This window comes from Copidosoma floridanum, unplaced genomic scaffold (genome assembly GCF_036245765.1).
Source record: "Copidosoma floridanum isolate Cflo_tuat_1 unplaced genomic scaffold, Cflo_Japanese_pri ptg000001l, whole genome shotgun sequence".
Taxonomy (NCBI): domain Eukaryota; kingdom Metazoa; phylum Arthropoda; class Insecta; order Hymenoptera; family Encyrtidae; genus Copidosoma; species Copidosoma floridanum.
In genome coordinates, this window is record NW_028321878.1 from 14,686,226 (window position 1) to 14,708,531 (window position 22,306).

Genomic DNA, 22,306 nt, shown 5'->3' on the forward strand with positions numbered 1-22,306 from the left:
GAGGCTGCGTGTTATTTCGCTGAAATAATAGGATGCTGAGAAATACACTTGGATTTATAGTTCTCGTGATGGTCAGTAGTTTACGGAAATATTCAGGAAAATAATTTTTCAAATCACATTGAGTTGTTAATAATAATAATAACGTCATGGACCCAATAAACGATAAATACTTTCAAGAAAAATGAATTAACGCTCCACTACATAAATAAGCTTCCAATTGATGCAGTCCGTATTATAATGAAAAAAAAAAAAAAAAAAAAAAAAACGAAATGATTAATGATGAATACGTCCATGCCCGTAAAAAAAAAGAAAAACCATTAATAATCAGTACATGTATACATAAATATACCTACGCGCGAAACTTCCCACGAAAGGTCACCAAACAGAAACTAAAACTTCATACTCTCTTTTTTCTATAGACCATACGACGTTTTCCCACCGTCAACGCTGTATACTTACACACAAATGTGTATGACGTGTGCGATGTATTTCTTGAGATATAGAACACAAGCACCCACATATGAGAGCCGGTTAGATATACCCCGAAGAAAGACCTGGGGTATATATTACTACAAGCGTATACGTGGGCGCGTGTTTTAATTTTGTGTGAGTAGGTAAATACACTTTACAATGTGCTTCGGCTTATCCTGCTATTGTTGCCATAATACGTGCACGCGCTATCTCGAGCTCGATTCCCCAGAAAACCCGATGAGATAATTTATAGCGTGTACATACATGTATATAGAATAGCGTGTATCGAAAGAGGGATGTTTGATCCGGGGGATTTCTTCCGCGCGCATACACACTCGCGTTTATCTCCCGATAGCTTTTACAGATGGTGGGATTTTGTTTTGGACAAAAAAAAAAAAAAAAAAAACTTGGGTCACATTTTTTACATTTATTGCCATAACGATAACTGTTGCCCGACATCGGTACGACAAGGAAATAGAATCGCTTATTTAATCGTTTGTAATAAATCGCGTGGTTAAACAATTGTGCCTTCAATCGTACGGACTTCCGTTTGTTTGTCGATGTATACTTATAGGTACGTAGTTTTTAGGATCGTTTCGGTTTGCTTTGTCATGTTAACACAGAGGCTCAATTGTGTACAATTTTTGTAAGCAGCTTGTAGTCACATTTTGAAAGAAAATATAATTAAAATGACCGCATTATGTGTCCGAAAATCTGTGAGATAAACAGAATTGATTTTTATAAAAGACAATCGTAATTGTTTTTTTGTCCTAAATTTTTTTTCTTATTTAGTTTTTGAAATTTAAAAATGATGGATTTTAAATTTTTACAGATCATGTACTGTTAAAAAGTAGGATTTAACGGTTTTCGACTTTTGTTTTATATAATTTCTACTTTTGAGCGTACATTTTCCTACTTTTGGTTAAGAGTGCAGGTCAGATCACATCAATACCTCCGCACGTCTGACGACGGCTCGTCTTACCTTACTTGTCTGTCTCTACATTTTTAGGGACATAATGAACGCTTTATGTAGGTCAGAAATTTTAAATACGTTATGCGCTGCTCATTTCAGTTTATTGTAGACTTAAATGATAACTAAATAGTTAATTTAAAAAAATGTTATGGAAAAATTTAAAAATACGTTGATATTTACTTAATAAAAAATTAGAAAATAATTTTTCATTGCATGCGTGATTGATACACGTACAGACTTTTACTAGTGATAATTGTATTTCAGTATAAGTATAGATGGGGCAGAATCAACGATAAAAAAGGAAAATTACTTGGCATTAATTTTTTTGTGCCAGCTTGTTTAATATATATGATATACTCTATAACAGTTACAGCTTTCTAGGCGCACGTTCTTGCACATTTGTCTCTAAATTCAATAGATCTCGAGAAAAAAATTTCTTGAATTTCAAAAAATGCGAAATTCGCGATTTCCAAGGGTCTAAAGCGGCATTATAAAAAACGTTTTTAGATGAGTAAATAATTTATTTACGTATTGTTAACTTAAATAATGTCATTTCTCTGCAAAGTGTCAGTTTTTTAATTCATAAATATGTTTAGCACGCGTGTCACTGCTGCACAACAGAATGGCATACCAGAACAATGTACCTAATAACGTATACAATATGTGTATACTACTAGATAATATTATTAAGTCGATCAAAATGACAAACTATATTAACAGTATATTGTATTGTTATAGCTTCAAGTAATACAGAAAATTTTTTCGTACATCAAAAAACTTATTTTATAATGCTGTCAAATAATACCATAAACATCGTGAATTTAACGTTTTTTGGATTTCAAGAATTTTTTTCTCAAAATCTACTTATCGACTTTGGAGAAAAGTGTGCAAGAACATTTCGTAGGTTTTCATGTGGAAAATATAAAAAAACTATTTTTACAGCGAATTAGTTACTTTTTGTAATTTGTTTTAAAACAGTCTGTTTGAATGATTTCTGACCACATTTTCGTCTACTAATCTGTACTTTATTATAGTGTAGCACATTTTAAACAAAATGGCCCAAGAAATTTCATTCGAATTAATTGCCTCGGTCGATTACTGATTTCGCTTCGTCTAATAGAAAAATGGCTTGGTGACCCCACTTTTTATCAATTGTGTGTACGATCAAAAAATATTTTTTTTAACTTTTTAGTGCATAAACAATAGTGATTGAAAAAATTTAGCAAATTTAGCAAAAATGCTTTAATTGGTAACTGTGATGAAATTCTGTTTAGGACACGGCTTGGAACTGACACTTTGACCCTATTGTCGAAATTTTCTTTGTGGGGGAGTCAATACGTCGGTCCAAGGCTGTATGTACAAGAAAGCTTATAACTTTCAGCATTTATTACCACGCTTACCTTATTCGCTTTCATTTGTTTACGAGTACACAAGCCCCGAAGGCTATCTGAGCCAGATACGGGAGAATCCCCCGTATGCATTTTATAAATTACCATAAAAAGCATTCTTGGACTCAGAAGAAAGAAAAAGTAATTATGTAGGAAATAAATACAAGTTAGAGACACAGGCAAACAGAGATACACTTGTTATGAGATTAGAGAAGACTGGGCAGCAAACTTAGACTAAGAGACTTAAAAGATCAAACCGTAACTGGAACGAAAATACAAATTTATCACAGATATTAAAAGATGTTCACAAAGACGTAGAAGTCAAAGTGTACACATAAAGACTGGTTTATAGAGAAAAAAGAAAAAAAAATGTTTTAGACAAATTAATTTACCTACGTAAAAAAAAAGTAAGTCTTACTCAATTAAACAAAAAACAGATTTTCAAAACATGTAAGTGAAGATATGTGCTCTGTAAGAATTATACAAAGAGACTATAATTCGATGCAAAGAGATAGACACGGACAGAGACACAAGAACAATAAAATGTGCAAATACATTAAGGTTTAGACATTGAAGCATGGAAACATTAAAATGCAGACATCCCCGCAAAAGCAAAAAGATAAAGATATAAACTTTAAGTTAAAGAAAAGAAAAGAAAAAGGGATTTACAAAAAAGTAGGCTATAAACAGAAATTGTTATGCAAAGAAGATACTAACTCAGAGTCGCAGTGATAGGCAGAAAGTTAAGAAAAAAAGACAATGACATGGGAAGGACTTTATAATGCATGAGAATGAAAAAAAAGCTAAAAGTAAACTATATTTAAGGTCAAATGATAAAATAAATACAGGAATGCAAAATAAAATGTGTTTAAAAAATGCAAAAGACTCATTCATAAAGAAATAAAAATAAATTATAAAATAGATATACTTATGGTTATAACACAAAGAAATGAAGAAAAAATATAGTTATTTGGAGATAGGCTAATAATGATTGTTATTCAATAATATAAAAAATATTTCACAAATGGACAGATATACAGTATACAGAAACTTTACGTAAGACACAATTACCAAAACCAGCACTTCAAACATGTTAAAATCAGAGGCCGGAAAATACTTATTAACCATGTTAAAACAGTGTTGCAAACATCGAAAAATAGATAAGATGTAGAAATAAGTAAAATTGGATGTAAAAATTTAAGACAGGAATTTATAGGTATAATCACGTAAATAGGTATGCAAATACAAAAACCACAGCCAAAAATGTGGTTAAAGATTTAGAGACACAGACACAAAAAATACGTTTAAAAAGTATAAAATTAGCAGTAGAAAGATAGAGCCGTAAATACAGAAATTTAAAAAGAGAGACACAGCCTTAGAGATATTAGAGCGATCTCATTGAGAACAAAAATCAAAGACGTATTATAGATAAAGACAGTAATAAACATAAAATATAAAGGACATGAAAGTTAATGCGTAGTGACTGCTACTGAGAGACTGAAAAGCAGTGACAAATAGGCTTATAAACGGAGATAGATGAGAGCTGAAGTTGTTTTTAACTCCATAATGCAGGCACATACACTTCTGGGCTATTTGGGCCGTCACAAGGCATTAGTCTGATTACTTGTTGAAAATCTAATCACGTACCAAGAGACTGAAATTCAACATTCATTTAACAAAATCGTATGAAATTAAAAAGTACTTATTCATAAAAAATAGTAAGATAAAGACACAGGAACATGATAAGATAAACTTGGAATAATTTATTATCTAATAGTTGCACGTATGATAAAATAATTATCCATTTCATACGCAAAACGTTCTGTGGGGAGTAAGGCCCAACAAGTAGATAAAAATAATCAACTTAATTAACACACCATAAAGATGATATTCATAGAGTAGGCAAGCCAGTCCTATACTCTCGTCCGGTCCGTAGAGTAAGACAGAAAACGGGAGTGGTATTGCATCTCTCTCTTTTCTCTTCGCTAATTGGTTGAGTAAAGTGACGGCAAGAGGAGCAGAGTTATTCTACGTATATATTATCTCTATGATTAACATAGCCCCACAGCCGTTCTTATTGTACCGTTGGTAAACGAAGTTAAAGAGTATTGACTGCAGAAAGTACTTACAGACGTGTACTCGTTCAAGTCATACCTTGTCCTTGTTGTCAATTTCGTATTTTTATAGTGAAGTTTTTAATTAAAACTTTTCGTGGATGATCGTTATACTCATCTACAAGTGTTAAAATCATTAGAAACTTACGCAAGAGCATTTGAGTATATAAAGTAGAAACGTGTTCCTATCATTAAAAAAACGTCATTTTGGTTGCACACTGGTTTCAAGCAAAAATATTTTTCCTAATGTCTCACATCACGATAACCAATATCAATTAGCACGAAAGCTGTCTCTCTGTGCAGTTTGATAGGGCGAGTGAAAATGGCACCGACAAATGGAAAAGCAAAAACTCACGGATCAATTTTCACGTTTTTTTACACAGATCTCGAACATTCGTAAAATATTACTAGCAGTTTTGTCATTGGTCCATAAAACAAACACCCATTAATTTTCAAAAACAATCTTTCCGCCGCACTCGCGTGCGGTCTCATCAACAATTAATCACTCGTGACGCCGCACGCACCCATCGCCTAAAAATACACGCACACCATCGTACCTCACTTTCTCCATCATTGACGTGACGATATAAATAGCGCCACCTGTGAGTAAAAACGAAAACAAAACGTCAACAATCAGGGCACTCGAGCTTCAGTATAGAAAAAGGTCACAAATCATCCCGTCCTAAAACAGTGTGTTCCAACAATATTTATGTTTCCCGCGATAAAGCAGTTCAAACCAGAGGTGATGCCGCTGATCTGGAGAGGCGCTAAAAAAGTCACGTTCAATAACGTAAAGGGTCAATTAGATTTTTCCTTCCGCTTTTCTGACGTATAATTTAATGATCGAAATTTTTATCCGTCAAGCGTCCGACAATCCCATTTTCATCATCTTCAGACCTCGTTTTTCTACCTTATAAAAAAAAAAAAAAAAAAAAAAAAAAAAAAAACCGCTCATCGTATTCGTGATGAGAAACTTTTCTCTCCTCGATGCAGCGAAGAATGAGGGGATTCCGGGACAAGACGGATAGGAAAATGGGAGAGGACAAGAGATGAAAGCGGAGAAACTGTCGACTCATCAATTACTATCATTACGCTAGGACATCGACCAACCACTGTCTTATCGATTATAATCTAAATCTTTTCTACACGTACAGCGTTTTCGAAGATGGAAAAAAATTAAATGAAAACTGTAACGGCGTTCACAGCTTGCTGAGCGTTTTTAACGACTATGAGATGTTTGCGGCGTGCTTTTGTTGGTCTGGTGACTTTTATTGAGTGAAGAGACGATTGTGGTACGGTTAATGGCCGAGATTTGAGATAAAAGGTGTCTTCGAAGGGGACGCGCGTTAGGTAAGAAATTAATGACGCGAGAGGAGAACGCTTCACGCTATTCGCACTTTTTTTTTCATACTGTCGTGAAATTTCACCGACCATATTTTCAATTTTACTTTCGCCCCAAAACAAAATCTACTACGGATGTTTGATGACCCATATTGAGCTTCTGTGAACGCGATGATTCGAGAGAAAAATAAACGTCCCTAATCACCACTCCCCCCCCGGAATATATTATTGTAACGCCACTAATTTGTCACTACACACTGATGCGTGCACAGGATACACCTGATAATGTAGCCCAAAGAGACGATACGACACTCGTTAATTCTCTCTCCGTCCCGTCCCGCGTCACAATGACAAAGAGCAAAAAAAAAAAAAAAAAAAGAAGGTTTCGGTTTTTCTCTCCATCGTATCGTTTCATTTTAACCGGGATGGCATGATAAATTGCGGGTGCGCGCATGACATGCGAGACGGAATGTAGTGTAAGGCACGAACTAGAAATCGTTCAACGGGCTCGTGGTGTATGCTCCCGGAATTGACGCACGCTATCGGCCTTTTTTTTTACTTCCCTCAGCGCCCTGATAACAGAGGAACCAATCTCCTGTTTTTTGTCTATTTTTAATTTTTGTCTGTTGAACTTCCTTTTTTCGCGAGTGGGTGTAATGCCGTTGGGCAGCTCACAATTTTTTCGTCGCTATTTATAGATCGCTACACACGCCAGCATCTCTCTCTCTCCCTGAGCGTGCGCCCTCGTCACAAACTTAACTGGCTTGTAAGTATACCTTGTAGAGCCATTATAATTTTTTCATCTGGCAGTCAAGCAAAATTTCAGTTAATGATAAGTGTTCTTTTTATCACATTTTTACGTTATTTACACGATTTTTTTAACGATTGACTCTTGCCAAGATAAACAATGTTGATTTCATAAGGTACTCTGTGCCGCTCACTTTGTTTTAATTTTCAATAAGCGGCTCAGCTATCACAAGAGTATGTAGTACAATATCAATAGTCGTTTTATAACGGTTTTATTGAAAGAGCTGTGTCATTAAAGATAGATAGTGTACTATCTTGGTGTATGGATAAAATTTTGAAAGGCCAAGCCTGTTTCAATCATTTGTATTCAAACTTTGAATTTTTTACCTGTTAAAAAATATACCCGTGAAATTTTACAATCTATGGGCCAAAAGCTTATACATTCGATTCAACGTATGTGAAAAAATCCACAAAAAATATCCAACACAGGCAACACCCTTTTTTCGCGATTGACGTGTTGTAATTACATCAATACATATCATATACATTCGTTGTGTACAAGTGTTATGGCGCCCCCATTTTTCGGGACTTTGCATGTTAAATCTTAGGGAATAAAAGTAGTTCATGTGTCAGCCGTTGGCAAAATTCCAGGACTTTTCTATAAGAATGCGTGTTTAAAGTGACAGCCAGCGCCAATACCCCCACTATCGACTTGCACATAGCGAATATAGATACAATTTTAACATGTAAATCACGGATAAAGGGTGTCACCTTCAATGAAACCTGTGTTTATGATTTTTTTCGTATAGTACACGACATTGCGAGTAAAATAAGCTTGGTTTCAAGGATGTGCTTTAAAAAAAAATTTCATCAAAAACTTGTGGACGAAGACGAGATATTTTTTGTCATTTTTTCCTCATATCTTATGAGATAATTTAGAGATCCAAGCTATGCTGTTTATGTGAGATGTTTTACAAAACAAAGTGAACTTAGAAATATACACATGTATATCTCACAGAGGTGACTGTACCTTTTCGTAAATCATAGTGAGCAGTGCTAGCCGCGTAACTGTCGTAGTTTGGACATATTCAAGTTGACACGTGATCTGTCCAAGCCAATCAAAACTAGATTTAGGAGACTTCTCGTTACGTAACTCCAATCAATCTTATAGGGAAAAAAGAAAGCACCGATTAATTGTATAACGTAACCTTAGTTAGTTTAAAGGAAGAAATAATGCAAGAGTGCAGGTGTGTGCATTATAATGGATGAGGGGTAAGAAGTATAATACAGTGAAAGTTAGCGAAGACTCGACGCGTGGGATATTACATATACATATATATTATGCTGGTGCATTAATCACTGCACAGCAAAATTGAGTTCCGTATATGTATGTAAGGTAATTGTTTGGATAAGTGTATTTGCGGGATGTGTGTACGTACTCTTAGCGGGTAAATCGATAAAGACTGTCCTTGTCGTCGTTGTGGTTGTTTGGTGGAAATGCATGGGTGTGGATGTAATGGATTGCACTCCGAAGTAAAATACAGTACAAGATTCATACTTTCATGATTTATGGTCTTGGTCGGGGTTCGTTCGTAGAATTTATACCCCCAGAATACTTTCACGTGGATTTTATACGTAAATTTAACGACCGCGTGTCCGACATCGATTCATAAGTTGAAATTTTACACTTTTAGCTTTCCCTCCGTCGGAAATTCTCCTGTCCCTTTAAGAACGTAGTTTTTATTTTTACGAATCGTACCTTTTTACGGGCAACTCGTATTTTTTTTCTGCTCTTTTATTCCACGCGTTTTTTCTATCTTTCTGTCTTGTAATTACCATGTGAGATCTTGACGTCCAATGGCCACGCAAATTAAAAAAAAAAAAAAAAACGCGTTCAACACCGATAGCAATATGGTTTTCTTCACATATGTTTTCGGATCTAAAACTTAAAGTGTATTAGTATAAATGGGGATATTCATATTTAGCTATAGAACTCGCTCTGGCAAATTCTCTTTTCTTCGCTTCGTTACAAAAGATTTTTTTTTTTTTTTCAACATAATGCACTGCGTACTTACTTTCTTTTTTTTTTTTTTTTTTTACATTTTGATTAACAATGAAGATTTCATTAAAATTGTTACGGTATCTTTGTGTAGTATCAATAAAAAAATTATAATATTGAACAAAGTGATTTCTTATATGAAAGTGAAAAGAACTCTTTTTCAGAAACTAAAATAAAAATTGTATGGTACAAATGAATCACATAACATAACACAGTTTATTGGACTCCAAACAAATTTGGTAACTCGAAAAATTGAGGCCATTCGACTTAAGTAATCGAAATAAGTTGACAGACAGTTGAAAGTCATTACATATGTTATAAAGGCCTAATGTAGAATCGCCTAAAGTCATTTTGATGTTAAACAATATTTTTTTTAAACCACTTTTAAACATTTTTTTATTGATTATTATTATTATTATTATTATTATTATTATTATTATTATCATAGAAATTTTGTTTTATAAGTTTAATTTATTCAACAAACTATAACTTGGCAAACGTTGTTAATGAAAATCTGTTTGATATAGCCAAGCCCTTGGGATGTGAGTTACTTTGAAGGACTAGGGCGTGAAATAACAAAATGTTCGTGAAATGACTTGTATACACTCGAGGCTCGTGTCCATATTTCCAGCGCGACTTTTATCACTCGACCTTCGGTCAAAACTTTTCTCGTGCCATTCCACTACATGCTAACGATCGAAAACAAGGAAAATCCTAGTTCGATAACTTGGCGTACGTAAATATGTATGAATCCTAGTTCCCTTCCGACTTATCTGGCGAACGATACACCCACAAACCGTTAAACCACGCAACAAACGGTACAGCACTCGTGAGAACTCCCCGATCGTTAACTCCCTACATGGCCACATAAAAAAGTTAATTCGTTGCTTCCATCAATCGTTTGTCTCCTTGTGCTGATTTCCTTATTCCTGCACTTGACCATCCCACGTCGAATCGACGAAACAGCCGATCCGTTATCTGATCAATCAACCCATCCCCCAATCCACAAGAGTAGCCAAATCCACTGGCGATCCGATGGCCCTGTACTCGATCTCCCAAATGTTCAAAGCCTCCTTATTCAATTGAACCAACGACGGAAGTATGGCAATAATTTCGGGGACGAGAGACTGATGGGTATTTGTCGTTGAAAATAGGTGACCAAGCGCGTGTGTGCGAGATGCACGGAAACGTAAGGGAAGAATAAAAAATGAGATTATCCGTCGTCGAGTCAAGTGACACTCGTCGAATCGACTCTCTCGGAAGTTTGCTCGGTAAATAACTTCCACAATTGTCGTGCTCTCTCGAACTGTCAGGTTCATTTTATTTTTTCAAACACGCTCTCGATTGTTGTACCTTTCTTTTTTATCTTCTGATTATTTTTGACCATTTTCAGGGGAGAAAAATCTTCAGTTATGATGAGTCAAATAGTCATTTTCCTTTTTTCCTACAACTCGAGTAAAAATACATATTTTTTCTTGAAACTTTCAGGAATACTTGGTTTTGGTATTATGTATACAAGGTTAAATGTTGAGCTAATTTAACGTGTAATCGTTTGTACGTTGTTTGAGGTTATATATGTATGTTCGATACTTTTTTCAAAACGCTGTATCTTTAAAAGTTTTAAATCATTTTTTATGTTTCTGGGCTCATTTTTTTCATACGTAATTATAAAATATTCACGTATAATATATCCTTCACAACATCACATATGTATGGTGTTTTTTGTAATTTTTAAAATATGATAATTTTCAGGTACTATATCTTTTTCAATTTTTATTTTGTAAGTTTTTTTGCAGAAAAAGTTTTTATTTTATTTTTTTAATTTAACTTTGGAATACAATAATTTTGATTTTATTTTTTTCAGGCAAACATGAGAAATAAATTTGCTGAACAACTTTGATGACATATTTATACGATTTAAATTATTTTTTTAATTTTTATAGAAAAAAATGTAGGGTAAATGAAAGTTGTATGTCAAATGGGAATTACATTTTGTTTGTAATAAAACGCATGAGGGTAAAAAGTCTGGTCTAATGTGTGAAGTAATGTAACTAAAAACAAATTTCTTCTTTGGAACTCATTAGTAAATTGGCCTTGTCTAAAATACGTCGAGGACTCTAAATTTTTTCTAAATTAAAATGATAATCATTGATGTTTCTGCATTTTTCGTTTCTCAAAAATTAAGTTTTTTCGACGAAGACACAACATCCTTAAAAAGTAATACTTTTTGTTAAAACGAAAAAGTAAAAAAAAAAAAAAAAGTAAATGAATCCAAAGGTTTCAATCTCGATCTTTGACAGGATTCTCCAATATGTGGCTGTGTATCGAAGGGAGAAACAAATAAATACAGCTTTCAAAACAGATCGTGGACTCACTGCACGGAAGTGCATCCAGAAATTAAGATTTACTTTGCCAGTAGAGCACACTCCTCTTCGATATAGTCTAAAAATAATATTTAAAAAAAAATGTTGTTCTGCAAAATGGCGATGAAAAACTCCACTTTAAACTTGTTACCAACGTAAACTAGTTATACCCGAGCTTGCATCCCTCGGGCTTTTATATTCTTCTTCGCCGAGGCACATATCGATCGACGTTTGCGTACTTGCGCTTGTCTATCATTTATACCACATTATACCAACAACTTGACACATGTGTTTGAAATGTAATTTTCGTTGAAAAAAAGTTGACGCAACGTGAACTATGAACCGATACCTTCAAAGAATCTCAATGCATATCAGAAAAAAAGCTCCTTGGCATGCATATATAACGGATACTGTAGAAAAAGAGCCCCGCAGAGAAATAAGGGGTCATCAGTGGTCGTAACTGTCGTAAGTCGACTATTTGTGCGACCCACTCGGAGGGAGGGTGGGAGGAGTTGCGATAAAAGTTAATATTAGGCCCAGCAGCAGTACATACACATACGTATGGGTATATGAACGAGCCATGCGCTACACCCACACCCCGTGCGCTCCCGTGGTGCACATTTGCACCTATATTAAATATTCCTCGGGCCAACATCGTGCCATTTACAATGATAAACGCGCATATTATACGTATCATCACCCACGTGCTCTGGTAGCAGTGCTCATCTCCGATATATTTTGTTTTTTTTTACTTTGTGTTGTATACGGGTAGATGTGTATAATAGGGTACACGATAAATGTCGAAATATTTGACGCACCAGTTAAGTGGGCGTTTTTCGCGTCGTGTTATCGGAATACGACCGGTGCAGGTATAAATATGACAGAAGGTCACGCTAGATTACACCGAGGGGGGAAGGGAGGCAGCCAAAATGTGTACATCATCATGTGCAATAGCATTGTCAAATGAGATCAATTAATTAGGTGCAGGTAGTGTTAAAACTTACAACAATATTTGTTTTATCACAATTTTAACAAATTACTTTGTAAATCCAAGTGTGTTGTACGTTTAAAGTGTGTAGTTAAAATTTCTGTTTTTTTTTTTTTTATAAAATACATCGTGGTGGCACGGATAAGAATTTTAAACACAATCAAAGCTATGGTCTATCAAGTGGTTAACCACATTCACTAAACTGGATACTTTTGAATGGAAAAAACCCAATGTAGGAAAGCTGTGGAGTAAAAAAACTTGGCTGTCACAGATTTTACACGCTCACAAGTGAATAAAATCTGTGACAGCAATTTTTTACTCTCTACAGCCTTTGTATGTCAATCGTTGAAGAAAAAAGATTAGTTAGTTTAGAATAATATAGGTGAAATAGTTTATGAATCATCGATTCGATTTATCTGAAAAAGTTTATCAAGACTACTATACTTAATGCATTTTATAAAAAAACAGAAATTTCAACTGCACGATTTTAACGTGTACTCTCACACATAAGTAAATTACATATGGCATTGAGGGCACATGTTTCACGAAAAATTTGACGTAAAGTTAACAAAAACTAAACAAATGTATTACCAAACCTTTTCCACTTCAAACAAACAAAAAAAATCTAAAAAATAAATATTATGTCATCAATAAATATTATAACAAATATTACATAATCAAAAAATGGTGTGCATAACCTTAATACCCTATTTGCAAAACCCTACTTGCAGTCCTGAAAATTTTTATCAAAAACGTACAAACTAACTTCGTTCTCCCCTAACACCCACACAGTCAAGGATCGTGCGAAGCTAGAGATGTCCCTCGCGAGACCGAGTCCAGAGACTCCAAAGCGCGACCCCCTGTGTCTCCAGGCTCGCTCTCTCTCTCTTTTTTGCAACGTAAGTGCTTACTTAGGTATCATTTTTTTTCTGTCTATTTATCTTCACTTTTCTTTTGGTAATCCTCCTCGGAAATCCTTTTGAGTTATTAACTTTCAGCGTGTCTTGGTAGATGTACATCTTTTTTCTTTTTTTTTCAACAAAAAGTTGATTAAATCGATTTATTTTTATCTTTTCTTATCTTCATTTTAAAAATTTTCTTATTTCTAATTACAAAGTTGCTCGGGCAAAGGAAAAAGCATGGCGTCGCGCTCGAAGAAGCCGTCGTGGATTCTATTGTCAGAAAGGACTCTTGTCCTCGAAATGAAAAAGAATTTAAAATAAAAAATACAGCATGAGTAAATGGATGGAGCAAGAAAAGCAGAATAATGTTGCGTTGCTGAGAATCCTTTGTTTGCGTGAAAATTTACTTGCTGAACTCGCTGATTAAAAAAACTATTGAGCTTATATTGTTTTTAAACCAAATAAAAAGAGTAATGATAAGCTCAAGTTGAAACGCGTATTATGCTAAAAAAACATAATCTCTGAAATAACAAAAATAATGTAATAGCTTGTAAAAACTCTGTTGTGAAGAGTTGACGCAGTTATAAGAGGAAAAAGCAAAAAGTAATAACGATTGTAGTGCCACGTGGTATTGAAGCTATTAGCGCGCTCATCCCTGTAGGGCAAAACCTTACAAAGCCAAGGAAATATTAAAACGAGTCTAAGAAGCTTGTATTGCCTTGTCCTTTGAGAGATTTTGCGTGCAAATTGCGGCGATATTAAAGTAACCTCTTCAACGTTGTTGTCGTTTTATACGGTTAAATGTTGGTTACTCAATAACAAATAATAATAAACATAATTATCTGTCATTTTAACATAAATGAACAGAACAACTTTCTCATTATGTGTAAGTTATGTATATGTAAAGATTTTGTTTATACTTACAAGAAAACACGATTTTTTCCAACTTTGATTTTGAACTCTGATGTAACAAACATCTAATCTACTTAGTGATGTAGCCACTTTAAGGTTTTTATTAAAGTATTGAGACAAACGATCTTTAATCGATCTGCTTATTGCACCTTTGTAAATATTGATTCAGAGCCTTGATCTCAAAGATAAATCAAGCATTTGAAAGTATCGAAAAAATTAATAAAGGACTATTTTACTATCTTAACAGCGTAGTTTTTTAGAATTGCGTCTTTCGTATCTATATGAGGATTAGTCTCTGTAAATCTCATACGAACGACACTGTGTTAGGGAATATTAGCAAGTTGTAACAAAAAATTAAAAAAGTAATTTTTTATGATCTTATTAGTAATTTTTGCAACTATAGACTTTGATGATTTGTCCACGTAACTTTACACGCTATTTTAACTCTACCAGATTAACATGTATATGTGCTTTAAATTTCTTTTCTTCAAAAATGTTATGTGCGAATGGGACCCTAAAATTTATTGCGTAAAAATGTTACATCATAGATTTAATAAATAGAGTATTGCATTTTTAATTCAAAATAGCTGGTATAATTGTTACAGAGAAAATTTCTGTCACTAATAATATAAAAAGGTGATTATTTATGGTCTGCGTTTCACATTAAGGTCAAAACTATTCTTGTTGATTTTCAGCTTCCAAATCGTTTTCTGGAGTGCTTGTGTTTTACTTTTTTATTTTTTCTATAAAATCCTTACTGCAATGGACAATACATATTATATACCAAACACAGAATCGCTTAACGGCAAAAAAGTTATGTGCAATATTTTCAATCGCTTCCTCTCCTATAAATATTCATACGAACATTTTCATTTCAATACAAGATACCCCAAATCAAACGCCCAAAAACGTTTCAATCACATAAATTTCTGTTTCACACACGCTTTAAACATATAACTACTACGAAAAAAAAAAAAAAAAAAAAATGTATGCGCAGTAAAAGAAAAAGTAAAATAAATGAATACAAAAATAAAAAAATTAATTAAAAAAATGAATAACGAACCAAATAAAACAAATCCTGTGAGCAACGATATTAGGTTCATTCAAAGTTTATCACGCGAGACTCGAGGCATTTTCCCGCAATTAGCTCGCTCTAAAACTCCCCTGTGCTCCTTCTCTCGACCTGAATACTGTACACAGTCTACAGCATCCCTGTCAACTAAAACGGCCATTTCTCCGCAACTACCCGTATTAAATGCACGAGTTGGCTACCTCGAGCGTATATTGTATAGGATATACCATTTGAAGGGGCTGCTTTTATTGTTAGGTATGGCTGATTCTCCCAACAGTTTACGGGTTTTCGTAGCTGTTTCGCAAATGGCACAGAAGTTGGTTGTGTAAATCTGATTGTATAGAGGAACCAGAAAGGGAAAACTATGTCATTTTGAGCTCGTGTAACAAATTAATTTGAGGAAGTTTACGTTCTGGAGCATAGAGTGTTTGTTCGAAACGGACAAATCACATTATTATTTTTCTCAATAGTTGGATGATCACGAAAAACGAGGAAAAATCTTGTGTTTACGACTTTTTTTTGAAAAATATCGTAAGATAAAAAAAACAACGTTTGTTGGTATGATACTTATGTTTTGATTACGTAGGTATATGTGTAAGAAAATTATTGCAAGAATTAAAAAGTTACATAAAATGACGGTCGAATAAATAACAACCATGTTAGGAAAACACGTCCATTTCAAACTTTATGATGCACCTGTTGCTATCTAAAATAGAAAAAGATATTTCAAAGACACAGAGCAACCGAGTTTTGCTGACAGAATATAAAATACGCAAGCCAGTCAGTATTCAATTTTGTTGCCTATCATCGGCTTTTCAGTTAGAAAATAGTATTTTTGAGGTTTTGCTGTTAGTTTCACTTGAAACTGAGATACCATTTTTCTGTCCCCAAACGTGGATGACAATTTGCAACCTCGCATCGTCACCCTTTACAAAAAAAGCATTTGGTTTAGTTTCCGACGAAAAACAAAACGATTCGATTTCTTCACAAAAAAATACAATTTTCCAGTAAAAAAAAAAAAAAAAAATACGTGTAACGACGTTTTCGCGCTTAGAAATTTTTTTTTAAGAATGTATATTTAAATTGATTATGTAATTTTCTAGCTCTATTGCCACAATTAATTCTTGAGCTAAAAAACTTTATTTTTATTAATATTAGTAAATAAATAATGTTTACACAACTCCAAATATTTTTGAAGAAAAATTTACGGTATAATAATGTTTGATGCACGGTGTAGATTGAGCCTTTGATAATGACGTAACTGGCGAAACAACTATTTGATACACTTTATGTAACAACATACCATAAAACACGGTAAAAGATGACTACTGATAAACTTATTAAAAAACAACCCTTTTGAGTTACAATATTTGGTTATTTTGTGCCATTAAGTATAAATCTTTTTCTGATTCATGTGACCCATGTAAATAAGAAAAAAAAATGTCTGATTCCAGTACACTTGTCTTCAGAGGAAGCCCAAAATTCGGTTCAGCCCGCGAACAAACTCTGAAGAGCCAACAATCATCCGATCGGCCCCTCGAATTGTCGCGTTAAAAGCTTCGCACGTATACCGTACGGTGTATGCCAGTCAAATGTCCGGAGACTCAAAAATGGAGCCCCTAGTGGCGATGGCTCTGCTAACGCTGCTCGCGAGCAGCGAAATGGCGTATTGCGACGATCTAGAAGGACAGCAGCAGCAGCAGTTCCAGGATGACCCGGACAGCGGCAACTGCAGCCGCGTGTGCAGCGAATCCCGAAACGCTACAAGGTCACAACCCGACAATGTCGACATCGTCATCTCCAACATGTACCAGTACATAAGGCCATTGTGGTACGAGTATATTTTCATAATAATGCACGGGATCGTCTTCATAACTGGACTCATGGGTAACGTCCTGGTCTGCGTTGCTGTCATGAGGGCACACATGCGTACCGTCACCAACTACTTCATCATGAATCTCGCGTTAGCCGATCTCCTGGTCATACTTACCTGTCTACCCTTCACCATCACCTGGGATATTACGGAGACTTGGTTCTTCGGGCTCTACTCCTGTAAGATTGTGCTCTACTTCCAGGTGAGGCCTTGCGAGGTCGTTTTTTTCTCTCCTTTTTTATTTATTAATTTTTTTTTTGTCATGAGCAGGGTTTTTTTTTTGTCAAGCATAACGTTTGAAGCAAAAGCAGTTGGAGCAACTGTCTTTTCCACGTTATCTTTTTTCAATGCTTTTACAGGTATCGTGCAAAAATTTAAATTTTTAACACATTCATAATATATGTACATGTAAGAAAATCCACACAAGTGAATATTCATTCGTGGAAGTACAAAATCCCAAAGGTTGATTTTGATTTTTTTAAATGTATTTTTCACAATCCAGGAGATGACGCGTGATGGGCTTTTTAAAAAAATTTTCAGCATTAGTTTTGAGACTTGCAACCAAAAATATTGCTTAATTACTTCTTCACGAACTTTATTTTATAAATTCGTTATATCCAATACATTTTAACTATTTATTAAAAACTTGTCTTACGTACATACGTATCATAGAAAAAAAAAAAAAAATAATAATAATAAGACAAAGGTAGCTGTAAAGAGGAAAAAATTGAATAGATCTTGATGAATAACTGAGGGTTTGTAGAGTTTTTCCTTGAAATTTTAATGATACTACAAAAAAAAATCCAAAGGTAAACGTGAAAAATTAAGAGAACAATAAAGTATGAGTGGAAAATATTTTAATACAACAGAAACGAGTGAGCTGACGTAAGCTTGTTCCAAATGACAGTATCAATAGATTACATATATACATACACATGTTTATACGCCTCAGTTGGGATTACGTATTGTGATGATGTCTAGTCTGGTGGCTCGCTATATTGTGCCAGACTAATAGATCTTATGTGTTTTTTAAATTGTATTCCTCGATGTGCAATAATTTACTTTTAATTTTGCAAAAAAGTCTTACACCATAAAAATTAGTAAAAATATTTTGCTCACTTTGGGGTTATTTCAAAAAGTTACTGTCGTACACGATGGAAGCTCCTTAAATTAACAAGACAGGGCATCCCTTGAATTGCCTGGAAAATTCAAGTATTAGAAAATGTACTCAAAAGACGCTGCGCTCTCTTAATTCGACTTCAACGGAACAACAGTATCGTATACGAACTGAGCACGCATTGGCTTCTCTGCTGGCTTATCCTCGGTCTCCCTGCCCTGCCTCATCTCTTCCTTCCCCCACCTCTTCAAACTTCTCTCTCCGTCTAACACTCTCGTATAGTCCAATTAGCAGAGCGTTCTCTTATCAATTCTAAAATATAGTTCCAATGATCATTAACTTTTAACAGAAGGTAGGACATAGCTTGAGAAACAAAAGAGTTATATCACATACTGATGTTAGTTTTTCCGGGGGTGGAACTCACCCTTTCTTTGGTCGTTGAATTTTTTAATAATCAAATAGACAACAAAAATCAATAACCCAATAAATTTCTTTTGAAGTTTTTTCCACAGATTCATATCAAACTAAAGAATGGTATGCTCACATTTACCATTAAAAAGAGTTACTAAAATAACTTAAAAACTATTTTATAGAAAAAATAATTAAATAAAAACATTTTTGAAGTACCAATAAAGGATAAAAGGACTTACGTAAATTATGCATTGGTTAAGAAAATTGTGATATTTTTTATACAATTTTTGAAAAATTGGTTGAGATTTTTCTACTTGTAGTTTGCACATGAGTACCAGGATGGCTTTCACCGACAACTTGTAACTTAAAAAACTTAAAATCAAAGGGTTAAAAAAATCAACGTCGCATTATCTTTTAAGTAATCTAAAAAATAATTTTTGAAAATTGAATATGTTTTAAAAATTCGATCAGTTATGGTTTTCAAACAAGTTCTTCTTAACGGGTATGACGCTTTTTTACGTCCATCTGAACCACGCATATGGCTCTGATTTCAATAATATATATTTAATATATGTTCAGCAACTCTTGTTTAACGTACTTAAATACTCACGATTTCAATCACAATGCCGTTCCAAAAGATACATTTCCATTATTTTCACAATAGGAATTATTTTCACGCTTGTTTGACCTTTTCAAAATTCATAGCACATATCAGGGCTATTTGATTTAAGAACATTGAGGTTTACAGAGCTTATTTGCCAAGTAATATCGAAATTGGCACAGTTTCTCAAAATCGACAAGTTCACAATTTCACATATGTTATTCGCTACTCCTAGACTGAACAAGAAAAATTGAACACGACAATAACTTGAGATGCAAGGAAGCAACGGTAGATTTTAATCCAGATAATCTCTGCTGTTCGTGAAAGCACGAAGAATCAATATCCGAACGTTTCATCGCTACAGTATAGATAGCTACTGTAGCTAGAAGCTATAAATGTGCACATATGCACATATTTTTTTGTGTGACTACTTATTACGGCGTTTTTTCATTTTCCTCTTTTATTTTTTTATTTTTTTCTTACCAATGAAATCCTTTTTTATACTCTTTGGTGCATTTTACGTGACGTTTCGGAATTATTAAATGCCAACGGCACACGTATAGCATAGTTTTGTCCTTTATTTTCTGATCTCGCTCATATAAACCTTTGGGAATGGCCTAGTGGATGCATCGTCATAGGAGAAATTGATTGTGAAAAAAGAAGGGCTAATGCATATGCAGATTAGCAAACGGGAGAAGCTTTTTTTCAGTTGGGAGCTCAACAAAGAGAAAAATAATCAATATATATGCAAAACTGATTACGCGTAGTGGCTATAAAAATTCATGAAAATCTGTGACGAAAAATCATGAGTAGTATTTACATTTTTTTAAAGTTTTATGATTGCTTTTTCAGGCTTCCACGTCTCTGTTTCTCTTTATTGTTGTGATGTACAAAAATAATTGGTACTCGTTTTTAATGAATGGTTTTTCTATCGCTGGAAAATGGAAAATTTTTTTCCCTAAAGTTATTTGCCTTCAGAACAACCACTGGCGTGATAATAGAAACGGAAAAAGTTAGTACTGTGTAATAAAAATGTGTTTTACTGTGTCCTGCATGACGTATAGTCTTTTGAAATTATTATTCTCGTTACTGGCTTACATAAGAAATACTTTTTTAAATTAAACAATAAAACGTTTTGTTTAAGGCAAGAAATTTCTTACAATTTATGCGCTTGTAACATTTTCTTTCACTCCGTTTAATTTAGCAAATAATTATAGAAAAATAATTATAAAAAGACGAAAAAAGGTGCTAAGTAAAATAAAAAAAAATAAATGAATAAATAAGTAGGATTTTATAAGTAAAATTATGATTTAAACATCACGTATACAAGTAATTTAAATAGTTCATTACAAACAACCGAAAATATTTATATTATCATTGAATGTATAAATAATTACTTAATAAATTATTACACCCCCACAGTCACATTATTTAATAGTAACTTACGTAAATATGATTCAAAAAATTGTATCGGAAGCTCACGCAGTATGAAAAAACTAACTTTTTGTAAAAACTGCGTATTTGTCACTTGGATTGCCTTGTTAGCGTTTTAAAAGTTCCCGCCTTTTGTGGTACTAGTAATAAGTTGTGTCACTACGCGTCGTGCCGGAAAACTACACACGCACTCGAAATGAGGCGGCTGAGCACATTTAAGAAAGTAAACAGCACGATCCTTATAAAAAAGGGTACTCGCTACTTCAATAGCGCGTCGGGACTGCTAAAGCAGACTGGCGGGGTATGGCAATCAAGACATACTCAGTACATAATTTTTGAAACCGTGGAGCAGTCGGCTGCCAGTTGCACTGACGCTCCCCTCCGAAATTAAGACCAAAATGTATAATGACTTATGGCGTAAGCTGAATTAGCTGAAGTACAAGTATACTTACTCACGCCACATTTACAGTAGAAACAAATGGTTGCCTTAATATACTACAACTGACTTAGGCATCACTCCGTATCGACTACGTTTCATTGTTTCATAAGGAATTGAAGTTAATACTATAATTAATACATAGCTCAGTTTAAATCTCAATTGAAGAAAGTTCTAGTTGTAAGTTACACTAAAATACGATTCAATTGAGATTTTGAGAATCCAAATTTTTATTTTAATGATTTCAATATAATATTAAACGTTATTAAGCTCTGCTCAAGTCTTTCTGTTTTTCAAGTTTCTAGAAAACAGCAAATAACTGAAGAAAAGTGTTATTCATGACGCATAGGATAGTTTCATTTAATTATTGATTAAAAAGTACCAATGAATAACTAATTGAAAAACTTTGAATTGAGCATTGGTCTTAATTTTGAATCGAAATAAATAAATTTATTACTGGCGTGTTGCAGTGCTGTGTGAAAAAGTTAATTTTATATTTTTATTAACAATTTTATTAGACATTACAAAATTATTTTCACACTTATGACTTCCACTTTACTGCGATACGAAACAATGTTTCTATAATTAACTTAAATTAATAAATAGGCTGTGCCTTATAGGCTGAAAACTACTTTTGTATGAATATAGTATGAAAGTATACCTATATACTTATGTATGGAATACTAGTGCTCTGCTGTACTGATGTGCACAAGCATGCGTGACTTCGAACTCTCGAAGTAAGGATGAAACTATGCTTCTCGTACAGATGAATGTTACTAGCTTGACCTCATTAATAAGAAGCCTGACCTGACCAAGTCCTGATTTCGAAAAATCATCATAAATAGGTCATTACCGTAGGCTTCCAAACAAAATATTAAAAATACAACAATATCAAAGTTCCAGTTCGTGTATATATTTTCTTATGAGTAAAAAAATATAAGTTAATTGAAAATAATATTTTATTAAATTAAAATTTTCTTTTTTTAATTATGAATTTCTCATTTAGTTGTACGAAATGTTTTTTTGGATCGACTAAATTTGTTTCAATTAAAAGAAAATATTTAACGGAATGAGGGTAAAGAAATTTTCTTTGATTCAAAGAAT

General features: G+C 33.8%; 1 protein-coding gene and 1 non-coding gene across 2 annotated transcripts in view; both read left to right on the top strand.

The window, feature by feature from the left end:
• LOC106642870 (orexin/Hypocretin receptor type 1) overlaps nt 1–22,306 on the top strand; it is a 124,447-nt gene that overhangs the window by 4,784 nt on the left and 97,357 nt on the right. Inside the window, exon 2 of the mRNA XM_014357775.3 lies at nt 16,785–17,405. Within this exon, the coding sequence (XP_014213261.2) occupies nt 16,923–17,405 (483 nt within the window). The 5' untranslated portion in view covers nt 16,785–16,922. The remainder of the gene's footprint in view (nt 1–16,784; nt 17,406–22,306) is intronic.
• On the top strand, nt 21,011–21,145 carry LOC111643008 (U11 spliceosomal RNA). Its single transcript, XR_002759629.2, has one exon. It is a non-coding gene; the product is annotated as a U11 spliceosomal RNA (small nuclear RNA).